Here is a 25,151-nt window from a genome sequence, read left to right on the forward strand (position 1 = left end):
CAGGCCCTGTTTCCAGTGTTCCCAGTAAATCCCTGGTTCCTGCAATTCCCACATTCCCTGTGTATTTCACTTTAAACTCACCAGGCCCTGTTTCCAGTGTTCCCATTAAATCCCCGGTTCCTGCAATTCCCACATTCCCTGTGTATTTCACTTTAAACTCACCAGGCCCTGTTTCCAGTGTTCCCTTTAAATCCCCGGTTCCTGCAATTCCCACATTCCCTGTGTATTTCACTTTAAACTCACCAGGCCCTGTTTCCAGTGTTCCCATTAAATCCCCGGTTCCTGCAATTCCCACATTCCCTGTGTATTTCACTTTAAACTCACCAGGCCCTGTTTCCAGTGTTCCCTTTAAATCCCCGGTTCCTGCAATTCCCACATTCCCTGTGTATTTCACTTTAAACTCACTAGGCCCTGTTTCCAGTGTTCCTATTAAACGCACCTGGTTCTTTTACAAATGTATTTTTATATTTGGAGATACAGCCTGGTAACAGGCCCTTACAGCCCAACGGGCCCGCACTGCCCATATACACCCACGTGACCTTTTAACCCGTACGTCTTTGGACTGTGGGAGGAAACCAGAGCATCTGGAAGAAACCCACACGGTCACGGGGATAACATCCAAACTCCTTACAGGCAGCGGCAGGAATTGAATCTGAAACAAGAGAAAATCTACATTTGCAGGAAATCCAAACAACACACACACACAAAATGCTGGAGGAGCTCAGCAGGCCGGGCAGCGTCGATGGAAATGATTCAAGCTGAGACCCTTCAGCAGGACTCGGCCCAAAATGTGGACTGTACTCTTTTCGGTAGACTCTGCCTGGCCTGCTGAGTTCCTCCACTGTTGTGTGTGTGTGTGTGTGTGTGTGTGTGTGTGTGTGTGTGTGTGTGTGTGTGTGTGTGTGTGTGTGTGTGTGTGTGTGTGTGTGTGTGTGTGTGTGTGTGTGTGTGTGTGTGTGTGTGTGTGTGTGTGTGTGAGTGTGTTGACAGGAATTGAACCCAGTTTGTTGGCACTGTAAAGCACAATGCTAACCACTACCCCACCATTCCATTTCCCACACTTACGTTAATCACACCAAGTCCTGTGTCCTGCTGACCCTGAAACTCACCAGGGTCCCATTTCCACACTCCCTTTAAACGTAATGGGGAAAACGTTTTTACTCTCCTATACTAACCCCTACAGAAGGCAGAAAAGCTTGAAAGCATCAGGCTGAAGGCAGCTTCTAACCCAGTGTGACAAAACTCTCGAATGTACCTGTGGCATGATGACTCTCTGCCTTGTTATTTTCTGTGCTGCTTACCACTGCCTGCACTGCACTGTCTCTGTAATTGTAACACTTCATTCTGCGTTCTGTTACCGTTTTCCCCTTGCGCTACCTCAATGCACTGATGCGATGAAATGATCTGTGTGTGTAAGCTTTTCGCGGTACGTTGAATCACGTGACAGTAATGAACCAATGACCAAATTGTTGTTAATGATTAAGGAACCCACCCCCATCACCCAGGACATGCTCTCATCTTGTTACTACCATCAGAGAGGAGACACAGGGGTCTGAAGGCACACACTCAAACGTTTTAGGAACAACTTCTTACCCTCACCCGTCAGATTTCTGAACGGACAATGAATCACCCCGCGAACACGACCTCACTAATTTTATATAGTAATACGTAATATACTGTACTGCCTCAAAGCAACACATTTTATATACATGTCAGTAATACTTTTCCGGATTCTGGTTCTGATTCGATTTAACTGTGTCCTGCTCTCCCTTCGAGCTGGCCTGATTCTGTGTGACAAGAGCCTCACTGGGACACCGTGTGCTCCTTTGCTTTCTGCTCATCAGGTTCAATCCCCTGGGCCCCCTTCAGGCTGATTGGCCCTGTTTCCCATGCTCCCTTCAAACTTACTGAGTTCATTGGAAAATGTGTCATACTATTACTTAATTCCTTAAAATTGAAGGATTTTAATGTATTCATCAGTAGCCTGGAAAAGCTGACAGCCAGTAAAGTCCTGAGAGTACCAGACTGGTGGAGTTCTACTGTTTGTTGTACTAATTAGTATTATTTACCTGTCAGCATTCTGTCCAGTTTCATTTGGAGTTATTGTGTGTCTGCTTACACGCCAGTTAGTATTCTATTTCTTGTAGTATCGTGTATCTATCAGTGTGTCTGTGGGGTGTGGGGTGTATATGTTCTTCATTGCCCTGTGTGCCTGTAATCAGGATCTTGGTCTCTTCATGCTACAGTGTTCCTCAGTGTTGGGTCTACCTATCAAATATTGAAAGGCCTAGATAGAGTGGACATGGAGAGGATGTTTCCTGTATTGGGAGAGTTTAGGACCAGAGGGCACAGCCTCAGAATACAATGAACCAACAGTCCCTTTAGAACAGAGGAATTTCTTTAAATGGCAGTGGAGACCAAGTAATTTGGCATATTTAAAGTGGAAGTTGATAGGTTCTTGATTAATCAGGGCGTCAACAGTTAGGTGGAGAAGGCAGGGAAATGGGGTTGAGAAAGTCAGCCATGACGAATTGGCGGTGCAGATTTGATGGGCCGAGTGGCCTGATTCTACCCCTGTGTCTCAGTTTATTATTGTCACGTGTGCTGAGATACAGTGAACAGTTTTGTTTTTCATGCTATCCATACAAGATACTTTCATCAGATCTGTACATTGAGGTAGTGGAAGGGGAAGCAGTAACAGAAGTGTTACAGTTGCCGAGAGAGTGCAGTGCAGGCGGGGAAATACGGTGCAAGTCACAATCGGGTAAATTGGAAGGACAAGAATTCATCTGTAGTGTATGAGGGATCTGTTCAAGTGTGTGATCACTGTTGGGTAGAGGCTATCCTTGAGCATGGTGGTACATGTTCTCAAGATTATGTCTTTTCTGTCCAATAGTGGGGAAGGGGAGAAGAAAGATTGACAGGGGTGAGAGGGGCCCTTGATTATGCTGGCTGTTTTCCAGAGGCAGTGAGAAGTGTAGGCAGTGTCAATGGAGGGAAGGCTGGTTTGTGTGGGCTGTGCATAGTTGTCTTGGAGAGAGCAGTTCCCAAGCCATGATGCACCTAGATCGGATGCTTTTTATGGTGCATCTGTAAAACTGGTGAGGGTCAAAGGGGACAAGCTGAATTTGTTTAGTCTTCTGAGGAAGCAATGGTGCATTTTGTTGGCCAGAGCATTCAAGAAGGCTCTTGGAGATATTTGCACCTCGCAACTTGAGGCTCTCAACGGTCTCCACCTCAGCACCATTGATACAAACAGGAACACGCACTCCTCTCCACTTCCCGACGTCAATGAGCGGCTTTTCTGCTGACAGTGAAGGAAAGGTTAGGGCTCTGGCTCGGCTTGATGCCATGCCACTAGGCTCTCTGTCTCTTTCCTCTATCTCTTTGTCACCTCATTGTTTGAGATCCGGCCCACTATGATGGTGCCATCTGCAAACTTGTAGATGGCATTAGAGCAGAATTGGACCATTTGGCCGTTTGAGTGTTCTCCACCATCCCATCATGGCTGATTTATTATCCCTCTCAATCCCATTTTCAAAGATTCACCACCCTCTGGCTAAAGAAGTTCCTCCTCATCTGTGTTCTAAAGATGCATCCTTTTATTCTGAGGCTGTGCCCTCTGGTCCTAGACTCCCCCACTGTAGGAAATAGTGGTGAATCTGTGGAATTCATTGCCGTGGACAGCTGTGGAGGCCGAGTCTGGGTATATTTAAAGCAGAGGTTGATAAGTTCTTAATTTGTAAGGGCATACAAGTTTATGGGGAGAAGGCAGGAGAAATAGGGTTGAGAGGGACAATAAATCAATCATGATGGAATGGCTAAGCAGACACGATGGGCCGAACAGCCTAATTCTGCTCCTATGTCTTATGGTCATGCAGTCCAGTTAAACTGGAAACATCCAGTTAAACTGATGGAGTGGTGGGATGTGTGAAAATGGATTCCAGTTGGATTTCACGCCAGAAGTAGGCACTTTTTTATCAGTCACAAAACCCCGAAGAAACCCTGTGTAGGCTTTGATGTTATTTACTTGTGGTGATGGGTATTACTTCCCTAAAGGGAATGGATTTCCTCTGCTTTATTGCCTACCCACTGTTTAATGTCACTACCTCTAACCACCAGTGCCAATAAGCTCATCTTTCAACTTTCCATCTCCCCCAGTTCCCAACAGCTCAACTCTCCAAACTTTCTGCATGCCTTGTTGGGTACTTGTCTCGTTGGGGGCCATGCGCAGAAAGTATTAGGGGAACTCAGCAAGCCGGGCAGCATCTATCGAGGGGAATAAACAGTCAACGTTTCGGGCAAAGACCCTTCGTTAGCATTCGGGTCTCGGCTTGAACCATGGACCGTTAATTCCCATGCATAAATGCTGCTTGATGTGCTGAGTCCCTCCAGCATTCCGTGTGTGTTACTGACGATTTCCAGCATCTGCAGGACCTCCCGAGCGTACCTCTCGGGGCCACGTGATTTGGGGCTGTGCTTCTGGAAGCCCCCGGGGTACTTCCCGCTGTCAGGTCGGGTTTCTGATGTGCGCAGTCCTTTGCCGAGGTTTTGATGCTGGTGTGCCTCCTGTTTTGCCAGATTCCTGGGAGGTGCCCTTCGAGGAGATTTCGGAGCTCCAGTGGCTGGGGAGCGGAGCTCAGGGAGCTGTGTTCCTCGGAAAGTTCCGGGGCGAAGATGTGGCCATCAAAAAGGTCCGGGAGCAGAAGGAGACGGACATCAAGCACTTGAGGAAGCTGAGGCATCCGAACATCATCGCATTCAAGTAAAGTTCACATCTCCGCCGTGCCTTTTGGCGGGGGGCTGGGGGTCACACACCAAGTTTTGTCCCAGGGATGAACTCACCGACAGGAGAGACAAGCCCTGTGGTCAGAGTGGGGAAGGCATTTTACCCATTCTGGTAATGATCCTGTCTGGTATGGGACCGGTGTAGCTGTACAAACTGCAGGGCAGCTGGGAGAAGGCGCTTGCAGCACGCTGTCTGCAGAGGGTAAGGGGGATACATTGCAGAATGAGGCCAAACACAAGCTCTCGGGAAAGACTGTGACTGTGCTGGGCAGCTTCCCGGACAGTTTCCAGTGGTGCACTGTTGCGGAAGTTCAGTGTTTCCTTATCACAAAGCCACTCAGAGGTTGAGATAGTCACAGAGATACACGGCATTGAGATAGGCCCTCTGGCCTCTGGCCCTCTGGCCCGACTCATCCATGCCGACCAAGGTGCCTTGCGGAGCTAGTTCCATTTGTCGGCATATCCCTCTGAACCTTTCCGATCCGCGTACCTGTTCAAAAATCTCGTCTTAAATCTCGTTAATGTACCTGCCTCAACCACTCGGCAGCTGGTTCCATATACTCACCACCCTCTGGCTGACCCTCCAGTTTCCTTTAAATCTCTCACCTTGCAGCTTAAACCCGCGCCCTCTATTTTTGTACTCCTCCGTTCCGGGGAAAAGACGCTGGACCTTATCTATGCCCCTCATGATTGTTATAAACTCTACAAGGTCATCCCTCCGCAGACTAACAGAGGAAGTGATCGAGTAGGGTACAAATTGCGACATTTAGGAGGCATTTGGGTTAGTAAGGACCATTTGGGCCGAAGGGCCTGAATTGGTGCTGTGTGACTCTATGACTATCTGGCCTCTGCTCAAAACGTGGGCCCTCCAGCCCCAGTAACGTCCTTTGTGAATGCTTTTAATTCTGACGCAGTAGGTCACCGTGGAACTGTGAATGGTTGATGGTGGCAACTGTGAAGGGGCAGTATGGGAGAAGAAGGAATTGCCAGCCATGCCTTGTGAACAGTGTTGGGCCCAGCAGTCAGCAGTGAACGGGGCCAGGGGTTGTAGTCCCTGGGACAATCTGCCCTCCAGCAATAAGAGCATCCCGTGTGTTTGTCTCTCCCCAGGGGGGTATGCACGCAGGCCCCGTGTTACTGCATTATAATGGAGTACTGTGCCCACGGACAGCTGTATGAGGTTCTACGGGCAGGCCGGAAGATCAGTCCCCGCTTACTGGTGGATTGGTCCTCGGGAATCGCCAGCGGAATGAACTATCTACACCTCCACAAGATCATCCACAGGGACCTCAAGTCACCCAAGTGAGTAAGCAACCAACACATGAGTCCGGATGAACCAGTGACGCGTTCGGATGGTAGTGGGTCACCAGAAGTGAGATTGGGGACATGATTCAGTCTCTGAGGAACTTTCATGGACTAGAGTAAAAACATATTCACAAAATGTTGTAGGAACTTGAACTTATCAGGTCAGGTAGCATCTATGGAAGGGAATAAATGGTCAACATTTCAGCCTGAGACTCTTCGTCAGGTCTGGAAAGGAAGGGGGAAGAAGCCAGAATAAAAAGCTCGGGGAGAGGAAGGAGTACAAACTGGCAGATGATCGGTGAAGCCAGGCGATAGGAAGGTGGGTGGCTTATGGGACTAGCTAAATGTGAAGTGTTGTACTTTGGGAGATCTAAGGTAAAGGAACAGTACACTATTACAGGCAAAATCCTTAACAGTTTGATGATGTGCAGACGGGTCTTGGGGTCAAGTCCCTAAAAGTGATTTCGCAGGTTGGTAGGGTGGGTTAAAAAGACATATGAGCCTTATTAGCCAAGGAACCAAGTTCAAGAGTCAAGAAGTTATGTTGCTTCTTTATAAAACTCTAGTTAGGCCACATCTGGAGTATTGCATCCATTTCTGGTCGCCCTGTTATAGGAGGGAGGTCGAGGCTTTGTTGAGGATGCAGAAGAGGTTTACCAGGATGCTGCCTGGATTAGAGGGCACGTGTTGTAAGGAGGGCTGGACTAACTTGTTTCTGGAGCGGTGGAGGCTGAGGGGAGATCTGGACCCGTATAATTAACTGACTGGCCCAATTAGCTGAAGTTTCATAGAAATGATTAAAAAGGTATAAAAACACAAGCTGAATAATAAATGATGTATTTATGTGAAATACAGATTAGATTACTACCAATAGTACTATGAAACTATGTTAGTTCTTAATGGTTATTCATGAGGGAATTCATCCAGTGTACACAATGACCTTCATACAGCACACTCCTCCAAACCTTCATTCTCATTGTAACATTTAAGATTATCGATACCTTCAAATACTTCATAGTTCCTAACTTGTTGAATTTGTGATCATTTCATCTTTACTGCTGGCCGTTTCGGGCATCTCCAAACCTGAAGCTGCAGTGAGCAGAAAGTTCTGAGTTGTCTAACACACACACACGCACACACACGCACCCCTTGTGTTTCATAGCAGTGTTTTTATATTGATATTTATTGTGTTCATGTTTTTTTTATGCTGCTTCAGATCCGGAGTAACAAACACTTCATTCTCTTTTACACTTGTGTACTGAAGAATGACAGTAAACAATCTTGAAGTAAACAACGTACATGTAAACAAAAATAAGCATATCTACATGTAAAAATATGCATGAGAACACAAAAACACAAGAAAAATAAGAGCCCCTCAACCCACCAAACCGTTCAGTACAATTGTGGCTGATCTGTGCTGCTTCCAACTCTTCTTCTGTTCCAGTTCCCCATTACCATGAATTCCTCAATCTTTCGAAGTTCAAATGAAATTTATTATCAATGTCAATATATACATATTCATTTTCTTGCAGGCACTCAAGGGAGTGCAATAGAATCATTGAAAAACTACGCACAAAGACTGACAAACAACCAGTGTGCAAAAGAAGATGCATTGTGCAAATACAAACAATAACTACGATAACTAACTGTATAATACTGGAAACATGAGTTACAGAGTCCTTGAAAGTGAGTCCGCGGGTTGTGGAGTCATTTCAGTGATGGGGTGAGAGACCTGTCTACACTGGCTCAGGAGCCTGCTGGTTGTAGGGTAATAACTGTTACTGAATCTGATGGTGTGGGATCTGAGGCTGCTGTCCCCCCTTCCCGATGGCAGCAGCGAGAAGAGAGCGTGGCCTGGATGGTGTGGGTCCTTGGTGATGGATGTGTCGTGGTTTCTTGAAATAACCAGGAGACGCAGAAGATTCTTCGAGAAGTTTAAGCCTTTATTTGCAAACAAAAGCTGAGACAATTAATGAGCGTGTCACTAATTGTCCGTCGAGCCTAGTTCACAGTATTCTTTATAGTAATTTCTTATCTTAGTCGTATTAGCATACCCCGTCTCCTATCTCAGTTACATTAGCATACCCCGTCTCCCATCTCAGTTACATTAGCATACCCCGTCTCCCATCTCAGTTACATTAGCATACCCCGTCTCCCATCTCAGTTACATTAGCATACCCCGTCTCCCATCTCAGTTACATTAGCATACCCCGTCTCCCATCTCAGTTACATTAGCATACCCCGTCTCCCATCTCAGTTGCATTAGCATACCCCGTCTCCCATCTCAGTTACATTAGCATACCCCGTCTCCCATCTCAGTTACATTAGCATACCCCGTCTCCCATCTCAGTTACATTAGCATACCCCGTCTCCCATCTCAGTTACATTAGCATACCCCGTCTCCCATCTCAGTTACATTAGCATACCCCGTCTCCCATCTCAGTTACATTAGCATACCCCGTCTCCCATCTCAGTTGCATTAGCATACCCCGTCTCCCATCTCAGTTACATTAGCATACCCCGTCTCCCATCTCAGTTACATTAGCATACCCCGTCTCCCATCTCAGTTACATTAGCATACCCCGTCTCCCATCTCAGTTACATTAGCATACCCCGTCTCCCATCTCAGTTACATTAGCATACCCCGTCTCCTATCTCAGTTACATTAGCATACCCCGTCTCCCATCTCAGTTACATTAGCATACCCCGTCTCCCATCTCAGTTACATTAGCATACCCCGTCTCCCATCTCAGTTACATTAGCATACCCCGTCTCCCATCTCAGTTACATTAGCATACCCCGTCTCCCATCTCAGTTACATTAGCATACCCCGTCTCCCATCTCAGTTACATTAGCATACCCCGTCTCCCATCTCAGTTACATTAGCATACCCCGTCTCCCATCTCAGTTACATTAGCATACCCCGTCTCCCATCTCAGTTACATTAGCATACCCCGTCTCCCATCTCAGTTACATTAGCATACCCCGTCTCCCATCTCAGTTACATTAGCATACCCCGTCTCCCATCTCAGTTACATTAGCATACCCCGTCTCCCATCTCAGTTACATTAGCATACCCCGTCTCCCATCTCAGTTACATTAGCATACCCCGTCTCCCATCTCAGTTACATTAGCATACCCCGTCTCCTATCTCAGTTACATTAGCATACCCCGTCTCCCATCTCAGTTACATTAGCATACCCCGTCTCCCATCTCAGTTACATTAGCATACCCCGTCTCCTATCTCAGTTACATTAGCATACCCCGTCTCCTATCTCAGTTACATTAGCATACCCCGTCTCCTATCTCAGTTACATTAGCATACCCCGTCTCCCATCTCAGTTACATTAGCATACCCCGTCTCCCATCTCAGTTACATTAGCATACCCCGTCTCCCATCTCAGTCCCCATACCATCACACCACTCCATAGCCCATACTTGCTCTAGTCTACTCTTTGGAACACGTGTTCCCCTTCCCGGCTTTGACTGGTCCCCATACTATCACACCATTCCACGATCCCGTCTACCACCGTTAACTCTGCATTGCTTACTTTCACTGTTAGTTATATTCTCAAGGCATTGATGTGTTCAGTAGTACAGAGACAATGCAGAGATTACATTCTGGCTAATAGGTTGGATGCATAGTTTTGGTTACACAGCAGACAATGCAACTTTATTCTCCAATAGATGCTGCTTCAAGTACTTGCCTAGCTTCATCGTAATTACACAAAATGATCTGCCCTCCACCTCCCTTGGAGTTCAGAAAATTCCAGAGGTTCACTACCCTCTGAGGGAAGAGATCTCTACACACCTCCGTTTTAAATGACCAGCCTCATCCCCTTCAGTACTCCAGTAAATGTACGTGCATGCTCCACATATATAAATAAATATAGAAATCCTAGTAAACGTGTGCATTTACACGCACATGAAAAATGTCTGTGATCACAGAACTACACAAAGCAATTGTACTGTATATTATTTACGATTCACCTTCAAAGGCGACCTCCATCGTTAGGACTCCCATTCACTCAGGGTGTACCCTCGGCTCTGTGCTACCATCTGAGAGGAGGGACAGGAGACCCAAGACACACACTCAGTGTTTCAGGAACAGCTTCTTCCCCTCCACCATCAGATCTCTGAGTGGACAATGAGCCCATGAACACTACCTCAATTCCTTGCTCTCTTTTTGCACTAGTTATTAATTTAAAATTTATATTTATTGTCATTAATATTTTTTATTATTATGTATTGCAATGTACTGCTGCCACAAAACAACAGATTTCACGGCATATGCCAGTAATATTAAACCTGATTTATAGTGGTGATGCAGCCCAGTCCATCACAGGCAAAGCCTTCCCCACCATCGACCACATCTGCAAGGAGAGCTGTCATAAGAAAGCAGCGTCCATCATCAAGGACCTCCAAAATCTAGTCCATCCCCTGTTCTCCATCAGGAAGGAGGTACACGAGACCGCACTAGCAAGTTCAGGAACAGTTATTACCCTACAACCATCAGACTCCTGAATTAGTGTGGATAACTTCACTCACCTAACTCTGAACTGATAGGCTCGCTTTCATGGACTCTACAATTCTCAGTTTTTATTTGTACAATTTGTTTTCTTTTGCAAAGTGGTTGTCTGTCAGTTTGCTTGTGTATAGTTTTTCATAAATTCTACTGCATTTCTTTATTTTCCTGTAAATACCTGCAAGAAAATGAATCTCAGGGTCGTATATGGTGACGTATACATACTTTGATAATAAATTTGCTTTGACTTGGATAGAAATACACCTGTATACATAACAATATACCTAAGCACCTCCTTAACAAAAGTAGTCATGCAGACTGACATTTAGGCGGTTTATAAAAACTACAGGAACGTATACATAATGCGAGTGTTACAAGTTCTAATGAAGGAAAGACTAGGTATGTGTTGAATCACTGTTTGTGTGAGCACTGCCCTCTGGTCCCTGATATTAGATAGCTGTGTCCTGGCACCCTAATCCACATGACCAGGTGCACACGAGATGCCAGTGATCTCTGCAAAAGATGCCTTGTTTTAGAGAAGGAGGGGTGGTGTGGAAGGGGTCTCTCAACAGGCCCAGGCCCATTGACCTTTAAGCACAACTGGGGCCCTGATGTCGAGTTGGATCCTGCCTTGTGTTTCAGTGTGCTGGTTACCCACGACGACGCTGTGAAGATCTCGGACTTCGGCACCTCCAAGGAGCTGAGTGATAAGAGCACAAAGATGTCCTTCGCTGGCACTGTAGCCTGGATGGCCCCTGAGGTGATTCGCAACGAGCCTGTGTCGGAGAAGGTGGACATTTGGTAAGCTGTGTGTTGTGGTGGTGTAACTTCTCAATAATACCACAAGACAAAGGAGCAGATTGAGATCATTCAGCCCATCGAGTCTGCTCTGTCATTCTGTTCCATTGTGGTTGATTTATTATCCCTCTCAACCCTATTCTCTCTCCTCATAACCTTTGACACCTTAACTAATCAAGAACCTACCAACCTCTACTTTAAGTATTCCCTATGACTTGGCTTTCACAGCCACTAACAGATATTTAGCTCTTAATTTCCAGAAAGAATTGAAAATAAGAAGTTTGCTTCAGTAGAGCTTATTTTGAGGGGCAGTGTGATCAAAGTTGGAACTGGAATTGGCTTGTAATTGTCATAGTATATTCCAAGATACAGTGATAAACTTCACAAGCCCCTTTCAGATCCTTTCAAAGATAAGTACATGGAGGGAATATAAGAGAAAAGCAACAGGAAAATGAAGAATAGTGTTCCATTTACAGAGAAAACAAGGTGCAGGGGCCATGACGAGGTAGATTGTGGGGTCCGTCTTTATTCTAACAACAGAAGCTGCCCTTGAGCCTGGTGGTGCGTGCTTTTGAATTGTCGAAAGGCAATGTGAGCAAACACAGACAATCTCAGACAGTATGAAACAGGCCCTACAACCCTTTGTTTCTATGCTGGTCCTGTGTTACCTGTTTATATTAACCAATTTCCAATATTTGACCCTTAGTCTTTAATTAGCCTTGACATTTCAAATGCTTCTCTAAACATGTTGTGAATGATGTGAGAGTCTTTCCCTCCAGCACCTCCTCAGGGTGTTCATTCCAGTTTACAGCCACAGATCTTCCTTATGCCACCCGACCATGGACACGGACGTTAAGGGGAAAGGTTTGCCTCCGCACGGTCCTCTTAGTTCTGCTTCCCTCACCTGGTTCTGGGTCGAGAATGAGAGACCACAGACATAAGATAAAATAACAAAGTTTCCTCTTGCTCCGTGAAGATTTGAATACAGTGAGAATTGTTGCCGTGTGCGATGTGGTTAGGCGCTGGTGAGGAAGGGTGAGTTGTCCATTTCATGGGAGGCTGGTCTGGTCTTACGTTACTGCAGTGGGTGAAATCAGAATCGGTTTAATTATCACTGACAAATGTCGTGAAATTTGCTGTTTGGTGCTGGCAGTGCAGTGCAGGGTGAATAAAAATATTATAAATTACAATAATAAATAAATAGAGAGATAGGTAGATAGGTAAAGAGATGGATAAAGGAAAAGAGGAATAATTGGAGCTGGATTAAAAGTCACCTCTGGCCAATGAATTGCCTGGCTGTTACTGAGCTGCCCCCTGGTGGCTGTGGTCTGCATAGGCTTGCTGCTGGCCTTTGCTTGCTCAGACACAGCTAAGCCCCTCCAATTCGTTTGACGAGGCTTTGAATTTGACCTGCGTCTTGTGTTTGCCCCCTCTTTGGCACAGGTCGTTCGGTGTGGTGCTATGGGAGCTACTGACCGGGGAGGTACCTTACAAGGATGTGGATTCTTCGGCCATCATCTGGGGTGTGGGCAGCAACAGCCTGCACCTGCCTGTCCCTTCCACCTGTCCTGACGGCTTCAAGATCCTCATGAAGCAAACCTGGTGAGGAGCAGTGATGGAGGTTCTGCAGCTAAGTGAGGTTACCCACCACGTGGGGCGGCACGGTACCGCGGGGGGTAGTATAGCACATTACAGCAGCAGCGATCACAAATCAGGGCTCAATTCCCGCCACTGTCTGTACGGAGTTTGTACGTTCTCCCTGTTACCGCACGGGTTTCCTCCGGGAGCTCCGGTTTCCTCCCATGTTCCAAAGAGGTATGGTTTAGGGTGAGTGAGTTGTAGACAGGGTATGTTGGCGCTAGAAGTGAGGCTGCACTTGCGGGCTGCCCCCAGCAGAATCTCGGACTGTGTTGGTTGTTGTCACAAATGCCACATTTCACCCGGTGTTTGATGTTTTTGATGCCCGAGTGACAAGTGATTGGCCAACTGCACGGTGGGGACAGACAGAGAGGAGAATGCAGCAGTGACTCTCCTCTCCCCCGTGTGACCTGGGTATACGGTATTCTACTGCCCTCTGGTGGCAAAGAGTGGAGCCTACAGGAGGTCTGCAAATTGCAACCGTTAACAACCAGAGGCATGAATGGAGCTGATCCACCACTCTAGTATGCTTGGAGACTGTCAAAGGTGTCCTAGCTTCTTACAGATATATCTCTCTCTGCCTCCCCCCCAGCACTCTGCCTCCCCCCACAACTCTCTGCCTCCCTTCCCCAGCTCTCTCTTCCCTCTTTCTTTCCCTACCCCCTTTCCTTCCCTACCCCCACCCCTTGTGTGTGTCTTTGCAGCTCTCCCCTGATGTCCCTATCTCTCCTGTAGGCACATCCACAGGTCAGTTGGGTTTTAGTTGGCCTCCTGGCCTCGGTGAATACCATGTCCCTTGACTTTCCGAAGGCTGCGTGTTTGCTTGGCGCCTTGGGGATGATTGGAAAACTGTAGCCGCAGAAAGGCTGAGATAGAATCCAGCTGATGTAGAACAGTACAGCATGGGAACAGGCCCTTCGGCCCACCGTGTGGTACCAGCCCAATGGAGCTAATGCATATGGCGTTGGGCCAGTGGTGGGTGCAGATGACCTTCTGACCTGCAACTGCTCTTTTCTTCAGGCACAGTAAACCTCGCAACCGGCCGTCCTTCCGACAGATCCTCCTCCACCTGGACATCGCATCCGCTGACGTGCTTGGAACCCCTCAGGAGACCTACTTCAAATCCCAGGTAACTCACGGAGACGGGCTGAGACGCTCCAAGAGAGATCCCATTCACAGCGTTCCCCAGTCTATGCTCTGCTGAACAAGGCCTGTTGCCCTTGGCAACAAAGCAGTAGCCCAGGTGCAGTCAGTCAAACTGGTTGAATTTAGCCATTAGATTTATTTGCCTTGCCTATAATTTGTGTGAACAGCTGGACATATGTAGGTATCAGAAACCAGCATTGAAAACCCCCTGGGGTGGGTATTAATGTGAATTTGGGGAAGTGGGACCTGAACCATGCACTTGCCTTTGCCGTGTGTAAATCTCAACATCAATAGAATCCCTAAAGCTTCGATATTGGCTGGTGCAACTCCCATAGCTATTGGAGGGAAGCGAGGGAGCTTATGAAGAAACTTAAGACCAGGACCCCAGTACAGGTTTCCCCCGCTATTCGAAGGTAGAGCGTTCCTGTGAAACCATTTGTAAGCCAAAATGTCGTAAAGCGAAGAAGCAATTACCATTAGTTTATATGGGAAAAATTTTTAAGCGTTCCCAGACCCAAAGAATAACCTACCAAATCAAACCAAATAACACATAAAACCTAAAATAACACTAACATATAGTAAAAGCAGGAATGATATGATAAATATACACAGCCTATATGAAGTAGAAATATTGTATGTATGGTGTAGTTTCACTTATCAAAATCGGGAAGACAGTGAGCCAAAGTCGATTTGGAGGGAAAAAATCAGTACATACACGCCTACGCACACAACTGCCCGCATAAGGCTTCACAGTCATGGTAGTCTTTCTCGGGGTAAACACACGTATAAAGCGGGCGTCTTTTTCTCGTAATAGCGAAAATTTTCCGGTTAGCGAAAACAGGTACTAATGTAGGTCTTTCATAACAGCGAGCTGTCGTAAAGCGAATGTTCGAAAAACGGGGGCCAGAAAGGTGCTGTCTGTGGGCTCTCAAGCTGAACCATGGGGACCTCTTGTAATTGAGGCTCCTGAACTGGAGAGAGAGAGAGAGAGCCAACGTTCCTGCTCAGTCCCAACCCAGTGACTCCTGCCATGAGTGGGACCACACTGGCGCTGAAGATTGGGTCTGTTCATGGAACCTCCACCGTCAATCAAGGTTTGGTGTGGAGCAACAGTCACCTTTGTGCGTGGGCACGAGCTGCATGCGGTGGTGCGCCTTGTCCCAGTGGGAAACCCCCGCCGGTAAAGCAAATGATCTCTGCTTGCAGGCTGAATGGAGGGAAGAGGTGAAGAAGCACTTTGAAAAGATAAAGAGTGAAGGAACGTGCATCCACCGGTTAGATGAAGAATTGATCAGACGGAGGAGGGAGGAGCTGAGGTATGCTGGGTGCTGGGTTGTTCTCTTTACCAAGAAGTGCTGCTGTAATCGTGACCATTCGTATCACTCTGGGCTGAGAAGCTGGAACGCCCATGGGTTGTCTAACTCTTGCTTACTACAAGAGTTTATTGTGGTATCTTACCACATTAGCCGAGGGGCTGGGTTGAGGGGTGGGGGAACCCCTCAATTATTGTTGTAGTATACCACCCCAGGGGGCCTCATGCGTGGCAAAAGTCCTAATGATGTGTAGGAAGAGCAATAGAACAGTCTGGAAACCATTGACTATGAGTGAGAAGGCATTGCATAGTTTATTCTTGTACTCTTTTACTCTCACCTCCACCTCAGGCCTGAAGAAATAGCTGAAAATCTCCTTTACGATGCTAGCTCAGCCCATCCGGTAGTTGAAGGCCTGACCCTCCATTCAGGGAGAAGCACACTGTGAGGATCAGATGGGCACAGTCCAGCCTTCCTCTCCATCCCTGAGCTGAAGCTGGAAACTTGCCTCGTGGTTGCTACTAGAGGGAAGGGCTGCCATGTCTTTGAGCACTGATGGAACGCACTTTCTGAAATAGTAGAGTGAGCTGCCAAGTGACATTTCTGCTGCTTATTTCTGTTCCAGGCATGCCCTCGATATCAGAGAGCATTACGAGAGGAAGCTGGAACGAGCCAACAATCTCTATATGGAACTCAGCGCCATCATGTTGCAACTGGAGATCAGAGAGAAAGAACTCATCAAGTAGGTACAAAAGTAACTGTGTAACCCGAGGTAGCTCGCGACAAGGCGCTTCAGCATCTGGGAGCGTGGGGCAAGGGTTCTCTTTGGGTCAGATCTCATTACCACTGGCCTGATGGCATGAAATCTGTTGTTTTGCAGCAATGGTAACATACAAATTGCTCCGAATTACATAAATAAATAAACAGGGTAGAACTCTGAGCATTTTTGACCATAAGACATGGAGCAGAATTAGGCCATTTGACCCGTTAACTTGCTCTGCTATTTCATCATGGATGATTTATTATCCCTGTCAACCCCGTTATCCAGCCTTCTCCCCATAACCTCTGATGCCCTTACTAATCAATAACATCAACCTCCATTTTAAATATATCCAGTGACTTTTCTGGCTATGAAACCTCCTTCTGGTGAAAGAAATTCCTCCTCATATCTGTTCTAAAGGGACGTTCCTCTATTCTGTGGCTATGCCGTCTGATCGTGGATCCCCCTACCCTTTTTATCGGCCTTGCTCAGTCCCCTAGGCTTTGATTGGCTAAGCTGCTTCACAGGGCATAAGTTGAGGCTGGAGTTGATCCGTATATTACCTTCCAGCTGCGCTTAACAGACTAGGTAAGGAAAGTGTTGATTAGTATCGTGAGATCTAGATTAGGCAACTCACTATGCAATTCTTAATTAATCAAAGCTCACACTTTATTATCTCTGCACTAACAACAACATAATCACACTGACCCTGGGCCGATAGTTTAAAACATGAATTCTACTGTTCCCTCTACTATTAGTTAGTAAACTAGTTTACTAATTCCTCTCCGTGGATGTTGCCTCACCTGCTGAGTGACACCAGCGTTTTGTGTGGATTCAGCAATTCTGTCTGCATTGGTGGGAGCACTGAGTAGGAGAGTCAGGAGGCCCTGTCGGAGCAAGATAAAACTTTGGTGAGGCTCTGTTTGGAGAATTGTAATCAATTCTGTTTCCCCCCCCCCATTACAGAAAGGATGCAGTGGCTATGGAGAGAGCGCAGAAGTGTCTAACAGGACGCTGCCTGCATTAGAGGGCGTGAGCTATAAAGAGAGGTTGTACTGATTCCTCTGCAGCAGCGGAGGCTGGGGGAGGGTATCGGAGTTCGGAGTTCAAACCCGACAGCGTTAAGGTGGCAGTATATCCTCCCCGTGGAATGCGTGGGTTTTCTTCAGATCCTCCGGTTTCCTCCCACGGTCCGAAGACCTGCTGGTTAGTAGGTTAATTGGTCATTGTGAATTGTCCAGTGATCAGGCGTAAATTGGGAGTTGCTTGTTGGTGCAGAAGGGCATATTCTGCACTCTGTCCCCAAATACATACATACCTGAGTGAAGTTTATACAGTTCTTAGGCATAAATAGGGTCGACAAGCAAGAGCCGGGATAGAACTGTAAAATACTAAAGGAACTGCTGTAAGGTGAGAGAGAATAAGTCTAGTGGAGATGGGCAAGGCAAGTTTTTTTACACAGAGGGTGGTGGGTGTCTGGAATGGGAGGGGTGGTGGAAGGAGGTATGACAGTGGAGTTGGACAGACACATCAATATTCAGAGATATGGATCGTGTGCAGGCAGAAGGGATTAGTTTAATCTGGCATCAACTTTATTCAGAGGTTGGTGAGTCTGTGGGGCTCATTGCCACAGACGGGTGTAGGGGCCAAGTCTATTGGATATATTTAAAGTAGAGGTTGATAGGTTCTTGATTTAAAGGTTACAGGAGAAAGTGGGAGAATCGGGAAAATAAATCGGCCTCGATGGAATGGCGGATAGACTCAATAGGCTGAATGGCTTATGATCGTATGACCATGCTTGTGGGCCGGGGTCCTCTCCTTATGCTGCAATGATCTGCATTGGCTCGTGGTCTCAATGCCTCAAATGTAAGAGCGCCTTCATTCCTGTGATGAATTCCCTTCCTGCTCCCGATCAGACCTGCCTCTGTTCACCTGCTTTGCAAGTGTCCCCCTTTCTGCAGTGACCAGCAATGGGGTCTGGTCATCTGTACCTCAGCTCATTCCAGTCTGTGGTTTCGGTTGCCTTGTTCGGTCATTTGTCTTTCTTGCTCCTGTTCCACTGTCCGGTTTAACATAAAATGTAAACATTATAGCTCAGCACAGGCCCTTTGCATCACAGTGTTGTGCCAACCTTTTAACCTGCTCATTCTAACCCTTCCCTCCTACATATCCCTCCATTTTTCTATCATCCAGGTACCTATCCAAGAGTTTTTTAAAAAATCTCCTAATATTTCTGCCTCTACCACCAGCCCTGGCAGGGCATTCCACACAGCCACCACACTCTGTGTTTATATAAAAAATGGCATACTTCTGACATCCCCCAGTACTTTCCTCCAGTCACCTTTCAATTATGTCCCCTTGTATTAGCTATTTTTGCCCTTGAAAAAACTCTGGTTATCCACTCAATCTATATCTTCTTTCATCTTGTTCGCCTCTATCAAGTCACTTCTCATCCTCCTTCGCTCCAAAGACAAAGGCCCTAGCTTGCTCAATCTGTCCTCAGAGGACATGCTCTCTAGTCCAGGCAGCATCCTGGTAAATCTCCTCTGCACCCTCTAAAGCTTCTGTATCCTTCCTGTAATGAGGCGACAGTGGGGTCGAACCAGGGTTTGTGTATATTTTTCCTGCCTCCTGTATCCGGGTCCAGCCAGGCTGGGTTCGCATTTCTCTGTGTCGTCCCACTTTCCTCCTGAGCGTTGGATCCTTTGCCAGTAATCGGGCAGCACCAGGGGTGTTACTGCCTGCACCGCCTTGTATTTCTCTGTTCCAGAGCCCCGTTATCATATGCGGAGTAGCTGCAGAGTGAACCACTTCCTACCTGATAATTACAGATCTAAACATATTGACAAAGCGTATTGGGGGGTGACACAGTGGCAGCAGTGAGTGCAGCCAGACTGGTAAATCGGTGTATTATTGTCACTAGTTCTGAGATACAGTGTAAAACATTCACAAAACGCTGAGGAACTCAGTAGGTCAGGCAGCATCTATAGACAGGAATAAATAGTCGACATTTCAGACCGAGACCATTCAGCAGAACCTTTACCAGGTCTCGGCCCGAAATGCCAGCTGTTTATTCCTCTCCATAGATGCTGCCTGACTTGCTGAGTCTCTCCAGCATTTTGTGTGTGTTAATCTGAATTTCCACCATCTACAGAATCTCTTGTGTAAAATAGTGTTTTATATATGTACAGAGGTATATAAATATTTATGCACTATTATATGTGTATATATAAATAAGTGCTGAAAGAGAACAAAGACAGTGAAATAATGCTCACGGTTTGGTTCATTGTCTGCTCAGAGTTCTGATGGCAGAGGGGAAGAAGCTGATCCTAAAACATTGAGTGTGTTTGTGGTTCCTGTACCTCCTCTCTTATTGTAGTAATCAGAAGAGGGCATGTCCAGGGTGATGGGGGTCCTCAATAACGGATACCACCTTTTTGAAGCATCGCTTTCTGAAGACATCCAGGACCCTGGGGAGGCCTGGCTGAGCTTGCAGCCCTCTGTAACATTTTCCAGCCCTGTGCCGTGGCCCCACCATACCAGTGATGCGATTCGAAGTCATATTGGTTAATTGTATGAGCGTTTCCATGTTCAGGCTGAGCAAGGGTTTTCTTACAGAATGACCGGGTGAAGCATGACTGTGTAATATCTTACAGATTGGAGGGAAAAAGAAGGAAAGGTTTACTGAAGTAAGCTGGAAGGTAATTGGAGGATCATGGTTTCATACAGCACAGAAATAGTCCTGTGCTGACCACGTTACCTACCTGTACCATGTTTGGGCACAGCAGTGGAGTGATTGGCATATTGTTGTACAGCACCAGCAATCACCAATCAGAGTTCAATTCCAGCTCTTACTGTATGTTCTCTCTGACCCTGTGGGCTTCCTCCAGGTGCTCTGGATCTCCTCCCACATTCCCAAGCCTGCACAGTGAGGGTTAGGAAGTTGTGGGCATGCACTGGCAGCACCACGGCATTTTCAAGCTGACCGGCACAATCCTTGTCGATTTGAGTTGATACAAACAACACATTTCATTGTATGTTTCGGTGTAAATGTGACAAATAAAGCTAATCTTTTAATCTTTTTCTTCAACCAAAATTCCCATCTAAGTTAGTCCCATTTGCCCATGTTTGGCCAATATTCCTCCAAACCAGCAGTTCCCAAACATTTTTGGGTTACTGCCCCCTTGGCTCCCAGGCCACATCCTGAGCACCCCCTCTCCCTTTCTGGTCATTACATCAAAAACTGTAAAGAATTTTGATTAACGATGCACAGTGAAAGAAAATAGGGACTGCAAATTCAAAGCAGTGACAAACAATTGCAAAAATTATTCAAGTCTATTCAGAGCGGCAAATAAGATTATTAATTTATTTAATTACAGTTAAAAACAATTGTCATCAACAATTTTAGAGCGTACATTAATTGTCCAACTATTCACCTCATTGCTTTTGCACCTCTCAATGAGATGGTTGCACTTGGTATTATCGACTCCACATCAGGCTGAATGTCACTGAGAAGGGGTCTCAGATCCCCATCTTCATTAATTTGCAGGCTGCTTTGTGCTTTCAAAGAGGTTTGGCAACTGCACTGAAACACTGTTCCCCTACACGTTATGTTGTCAAGGCAATACAGGATGACTGACTTCTTTCCACTGTGCTAGGTAGTGTTCAGAGATTTCCTTCTGCAACCAAAAGTCTTGATTTTTTTTTTGTACCTTGGCTTCGGCTCAGTCACTTTGTGGTGAGATCAGCTCTTCCTCCATTCTTCCTGTTAATTCCTCATTGCAAGTAATCAGGGGCGGATTTATTCCCCAATCTGGAATTTGATTGAAGAGAAGATCCTGCAAAATCTCTGACATGTCTTTATCAGCCCACCCAGGCGGGCACAGTGTACTTGAAGATCATCATCTGGTAATCTTTATTTTTCTTACTAAGAGTGGCTCAGAAATTGGGAAAGGTTGCAACGACCAGTGTTGCACTTAAATAGGGTCAACTTGGACAGAAATGTGGAGTCGACTGATTTGATTTTGATAAGATTCACATAATTTCCTTGCAATTGAAGATTGATTTCATTAAGCTTTGTGAATAGTTCTGACAAATAAGCAATGTCATGCCTAATATTTGATGCAAAAAGTGCATAGAAGTATCTCGGGCAGTTTCCTTTTGAAAGGCATCTGTGTGCAACTGCGAGCTTTCAAACTGTTCATCATTCTCATACAAACTCTTGAAATGGTCGAGAATTGAGAGTATGGGACTTGATTTTATTTGCTGCTATGATAACAGTATTTAGAAGCCGATCATTTATATTTTTGTGACGAGATGTTGTCTGAATTACACAGTGAATGTTAGGTACAGCTTTTCTTCAAGAAAGTAATAACCCAAGATAGTGTCCTGTCGTCTGTTTCACAGGCAAGAACGTTGGTGAGCGGAATGTCTTTCTCATTGCAAAAATTGCTCAACAACCTGAAATGTTGAATTCCCCTTTTGTATCTGTTTCTAGTCCCCTTGCAAGTAACAACTCTTGAACCATGCTTTCATCTTTTATGAAGCAAAGGCTTGTTGCCTGGCAAGGTTGACTCATCTAACTGCAGAGCAAATTCTGTTCCCCAAGAATTTTGCACAGTGATTCTTCCACATTCTCAGACATTTCATCTATTTGTCTTTGAAGAGTGTTGTCGCTTAGCAGAATCACTTTAATTATTTGGTCTGATGACTTGTGTTAAACCGTGCTCAGAATCTCCTTTCCTACTGGCAGAATCAGTTATTCTCCAGTTGTATGGGGCTTTCAGGATTTAGCAAGGAGGATTAAGATGTTGTAGGAAGCATGAAAGCCATCACAGCCCCTCGCTCCAGGGCCTATAACTGTTCAAGCCTCTCCACAATTCCTCTCCGATGAGTACTTTAATGACAAAACCATGTACTCATATTCCTAGGTTTTACAATACTACCCAGGGCCTGTGAAAGCCCTAAAAAGGCTGGTCTTTTACCACAGTACCACTTCCCTGTACTAATCTAATAACCTTAATATCTAAAAATCTGGTGATCAGAAGACAGAACTGTTGTGTGTTTAATATTTCAGTAGTATTGTAAATATATTGTTTGATTAAGCATTCTTTGTTGTTGAAATAACTCTTTACAGGTTCTATGTAAAAGTACGTGAATGGCATACATCATCACGCCACCACGTCATACATGTGTGCCTCACTTAAAGTAAAAATGAAACTAAGACACATATTTTCAACTCCATGTTTCCTTTCAATTACTTGTATCTTTTGGAGTTATGAAACATATCAGTGGTGACAAGGAAGTTTTAAATAAACCTAAGATGACCACCTATCTATTGAAGGAAGCAAACGTTTGAGTTTTTATATAAAAGCACAGCATGTGCCTCTTTGGGATAGACATGGTCAAGTCTAAACAAAAAGGCAGAAAATGGACAAATTCATGGGTTCATAAACAGTGAGTAGTGGGTGATAATTTTTTTAAAAAAAGCAGAAATAGAAATAAATATTATTGGAATGATAGACACGTTCGATTGAACGAGAGATAACAGGAATATATTTGCTGAGCAAATTGATCTGTATTTTAAAGCAAATGAAAGAGCCAATGATCAGCGAGTGCCAGTTTTGCTTACACCTTGTTTACAGCGGAAACCTAATTGAATCAGTAGGGAGAGATGACGGGGATGTAAATACTGCCAGACTAGACGTGCTCAGGCATCATCTCCAATGAAGATGGCAGAGTTTGTTATCGAAACGTCAGTTAAAATCAATACCTGTGCCTAGCTGGAAGCCCAAGAAGAGTTCATTCACTCATAGTATCCTTTATTGCTATAATAAGCCTACCTGTGGAATGGCACCTGCACCCACACTTTGGCAGAAAGCTGTAGACCAGATGCTGCACGGTTATCCAGGCACTCAGTGTTACCTAGATGACATCGTTACCAGTAAGGATGACAAGGAACATCTCCAAAATCTCCAGACAGTGTTACAAAGATTAGAAGATTATGGGCGCAGAGTGATGCAACAAGTGTGAATTCTTTAAACCAAGCATCACTTGCTGTGGTCACACCATTGATGCACAAGGATTACACAAGTGTGCTGAGAAAATTCAAGCAGTGGTGGATGCCCCAGTGCCAAAGGTCATGTCACAGCTGTGGTCCATTTTAGGATTTGTCAATTACTGTAAAAGGCTCCTGCCAAACCTGGCTACTGTGCTCCACCCCTTGAACTCATTTCTACAGATTGGGAAGAAATGACAATGGACAACACAGTGTGGTGTCTTTCCAAAAGGTAAAGGAAATGGTGACGTAGTCATTGTACTCACACATTCTGATCCACATCGTCCAGTGAAGTTTGCCTGTGATGCCTCACTTTATGGTATAGGTGTAGTCATGTCACATGTTTTGAGTGAACACCTTAGCATTTGAATCACGTTCCCTTACCACTGCAGAAAAAAATTAGGCACAGATTGACAGAGGGGCCTCGGTCTGGTTTGGGGTGTAGAACGTTCCAACCATATCCCAACACATGTATGAGAGAGTGTTTACTCTCGTTACTGATCATCAACGACTAGTGTCCATTTTCAATCCACAGAAGGGTGTTCCACTAACATGCAGAAAGGGGCTCTGTTTCTTGGAGGACAAAAGTACAAGAACAAATTCAAGAGGACAACTAATCATGGAAATGCTGATGGAGCATCTGGGAGAAAGGAGAAGGAAGGTGTCAGAACCTCTTCCTGCAGTCCCAGAGTCACCTACAACAACCACCATGGAGGAGGCTCCAGAAGCTGAGATTATTTCTCAGCCACATGTCTCACCTGCCAAGCAGAGTGACCCCCTCCCACCTGGTCAGGAAAAACATTATCCCACAAGAGTAAGAAATACTCCCACAGCGATTAAATCTTCAGGCTTGAATGTGACAATTTAAAGTTCATATAGTAGTTGAATTATATAGTATTATAAACATGAAATAGGGAGTTGGGAGTTTATAGCTAAGCAATGTTGTGCATTTAGTATTTCAGTAATATGTGAGTAATATTAAAACTATATTGTTTGATTAAACATTCTTGTTAGTTTAAATAATTTTAAATAATTCATGAGGAGTTATATGTAAAAGTATGTGAATGGCTTACATCATCACACTACCACGTCATACGTGCATGGCTCACTTAAAGTAAAAATGAAAGTAAGTTGCGCATTGCCGGCTGCCTGTTTTATTTAAATTAGTTTTATATTTTGGAGTTACAAAACGTATAAAGAACCTCTTGCCCTTTTCTATGTTATTTATCCAAAAACATGGTTATCCTCATCTCCCCCCACCCCCGCATCCTTTCAACCTGACTGTCCCTCATCTTGGAACCAGGTAGGTGACTTCATCATAATCTACTCCATGTAGGTTTCATAGAGCACAACAGCATAGAAACAGGCCTTTCCACCCATCCAGTCCCTGCTGGCCTGGTCTTCTGCCTAGTCCTCTCTCCCTGCACGTCCATACCTCCCTCATCCAAGTACCTATTTAAACTTTGAAATGTAACAATTGAACCGGCATCTACCACTTCCATTGGAAGCTCGGGGTTTGATTCCCTCCGCTGTCAGGAGTTTGTATGTTCTCCTTGTTTCCCCCCCGGGTAATCTGGTTTCCTCTTTCGGAAGACCCTAAAAATCTTTTGTTGCCCCGCAGACGCGAGCAAGCTGTGGAGAAGAAGTACCCTGGGACATACAAGCGGCACCTGGTCAGGCCCATAATTCGCACTAACGCTGTCGAGAAGCTGATCAAGAAGAAGGCATCAAACCACAAGCCTGGAGCCCAGGGGAAACGGTGAGTAAGCCATTGGACGAGGCTGTTCAGTGGGACAGCCACGGGGCTGAGACAGTGTCGGAAGG

The 25,151-nt window shown here is 45.6% G+C and overlaps 1 protein-coding gene across 7 annotated transcripts in view; it reads left to right on the forward strand.

Moving 5' to 3' along the window:
* Positions 1-25,151, forward strand: part of map3k13 (mitogen-activated protein kinase kinase kinase 13) — a 179,956-nt gene that overhangs the window by 126,112 nt on the left and 28,693 nt on the right. For all 7 annotated transcript variants that reach the window (XM_073046402.1, XM_073046404.1, XM_073046401.1 and 4 more), the window contains 8 exons: positions 4,582-4,765; positions 5,899-6,090; positions 11,261-11,419; positions 12,860-13,018; positions 14,075-14,183; positions 15,407-15,516; positions 16,136-16,252; positions 24,949-25,086. In XM_073046402.1, the coding sequence (XP_072902503.1) occupies positions 4,582-4,765; positions 5,899-6,090; positions 11,261-11,419; positions 12,860-13,018; positions 14,075-14,183; positions 15,407-15,516; positions 16,136-16,252; positions 24,949-25,086 (1,168 nt within the window). The remainder of the gene's footprint in view (positions 1-4,581; positions 4,766-5,898; positions 6,091-11,260; positions 11,420-12,859; positions 13,019-14,074; positions 14,184-15,406; positions 15,517-16,135; positions 16,253-24,948; positions 25,087-25,151) is intronic.

Source organism: Hemitrygon akajei, chromosome 5, assembly GCF_048418815.1.
Source record: "Hemitrygon akajei chromosome 5, sHemAka1.3, whole genome shotgun sequence".
In the NCBI taxonomy this organism is placed as follows: Eukaryota; Metazoa; Chordata; class Chondrichthyes; order Myliobatiformes; family Dasyatidae; genus Hemitrygon; species Hemitrygon akajei.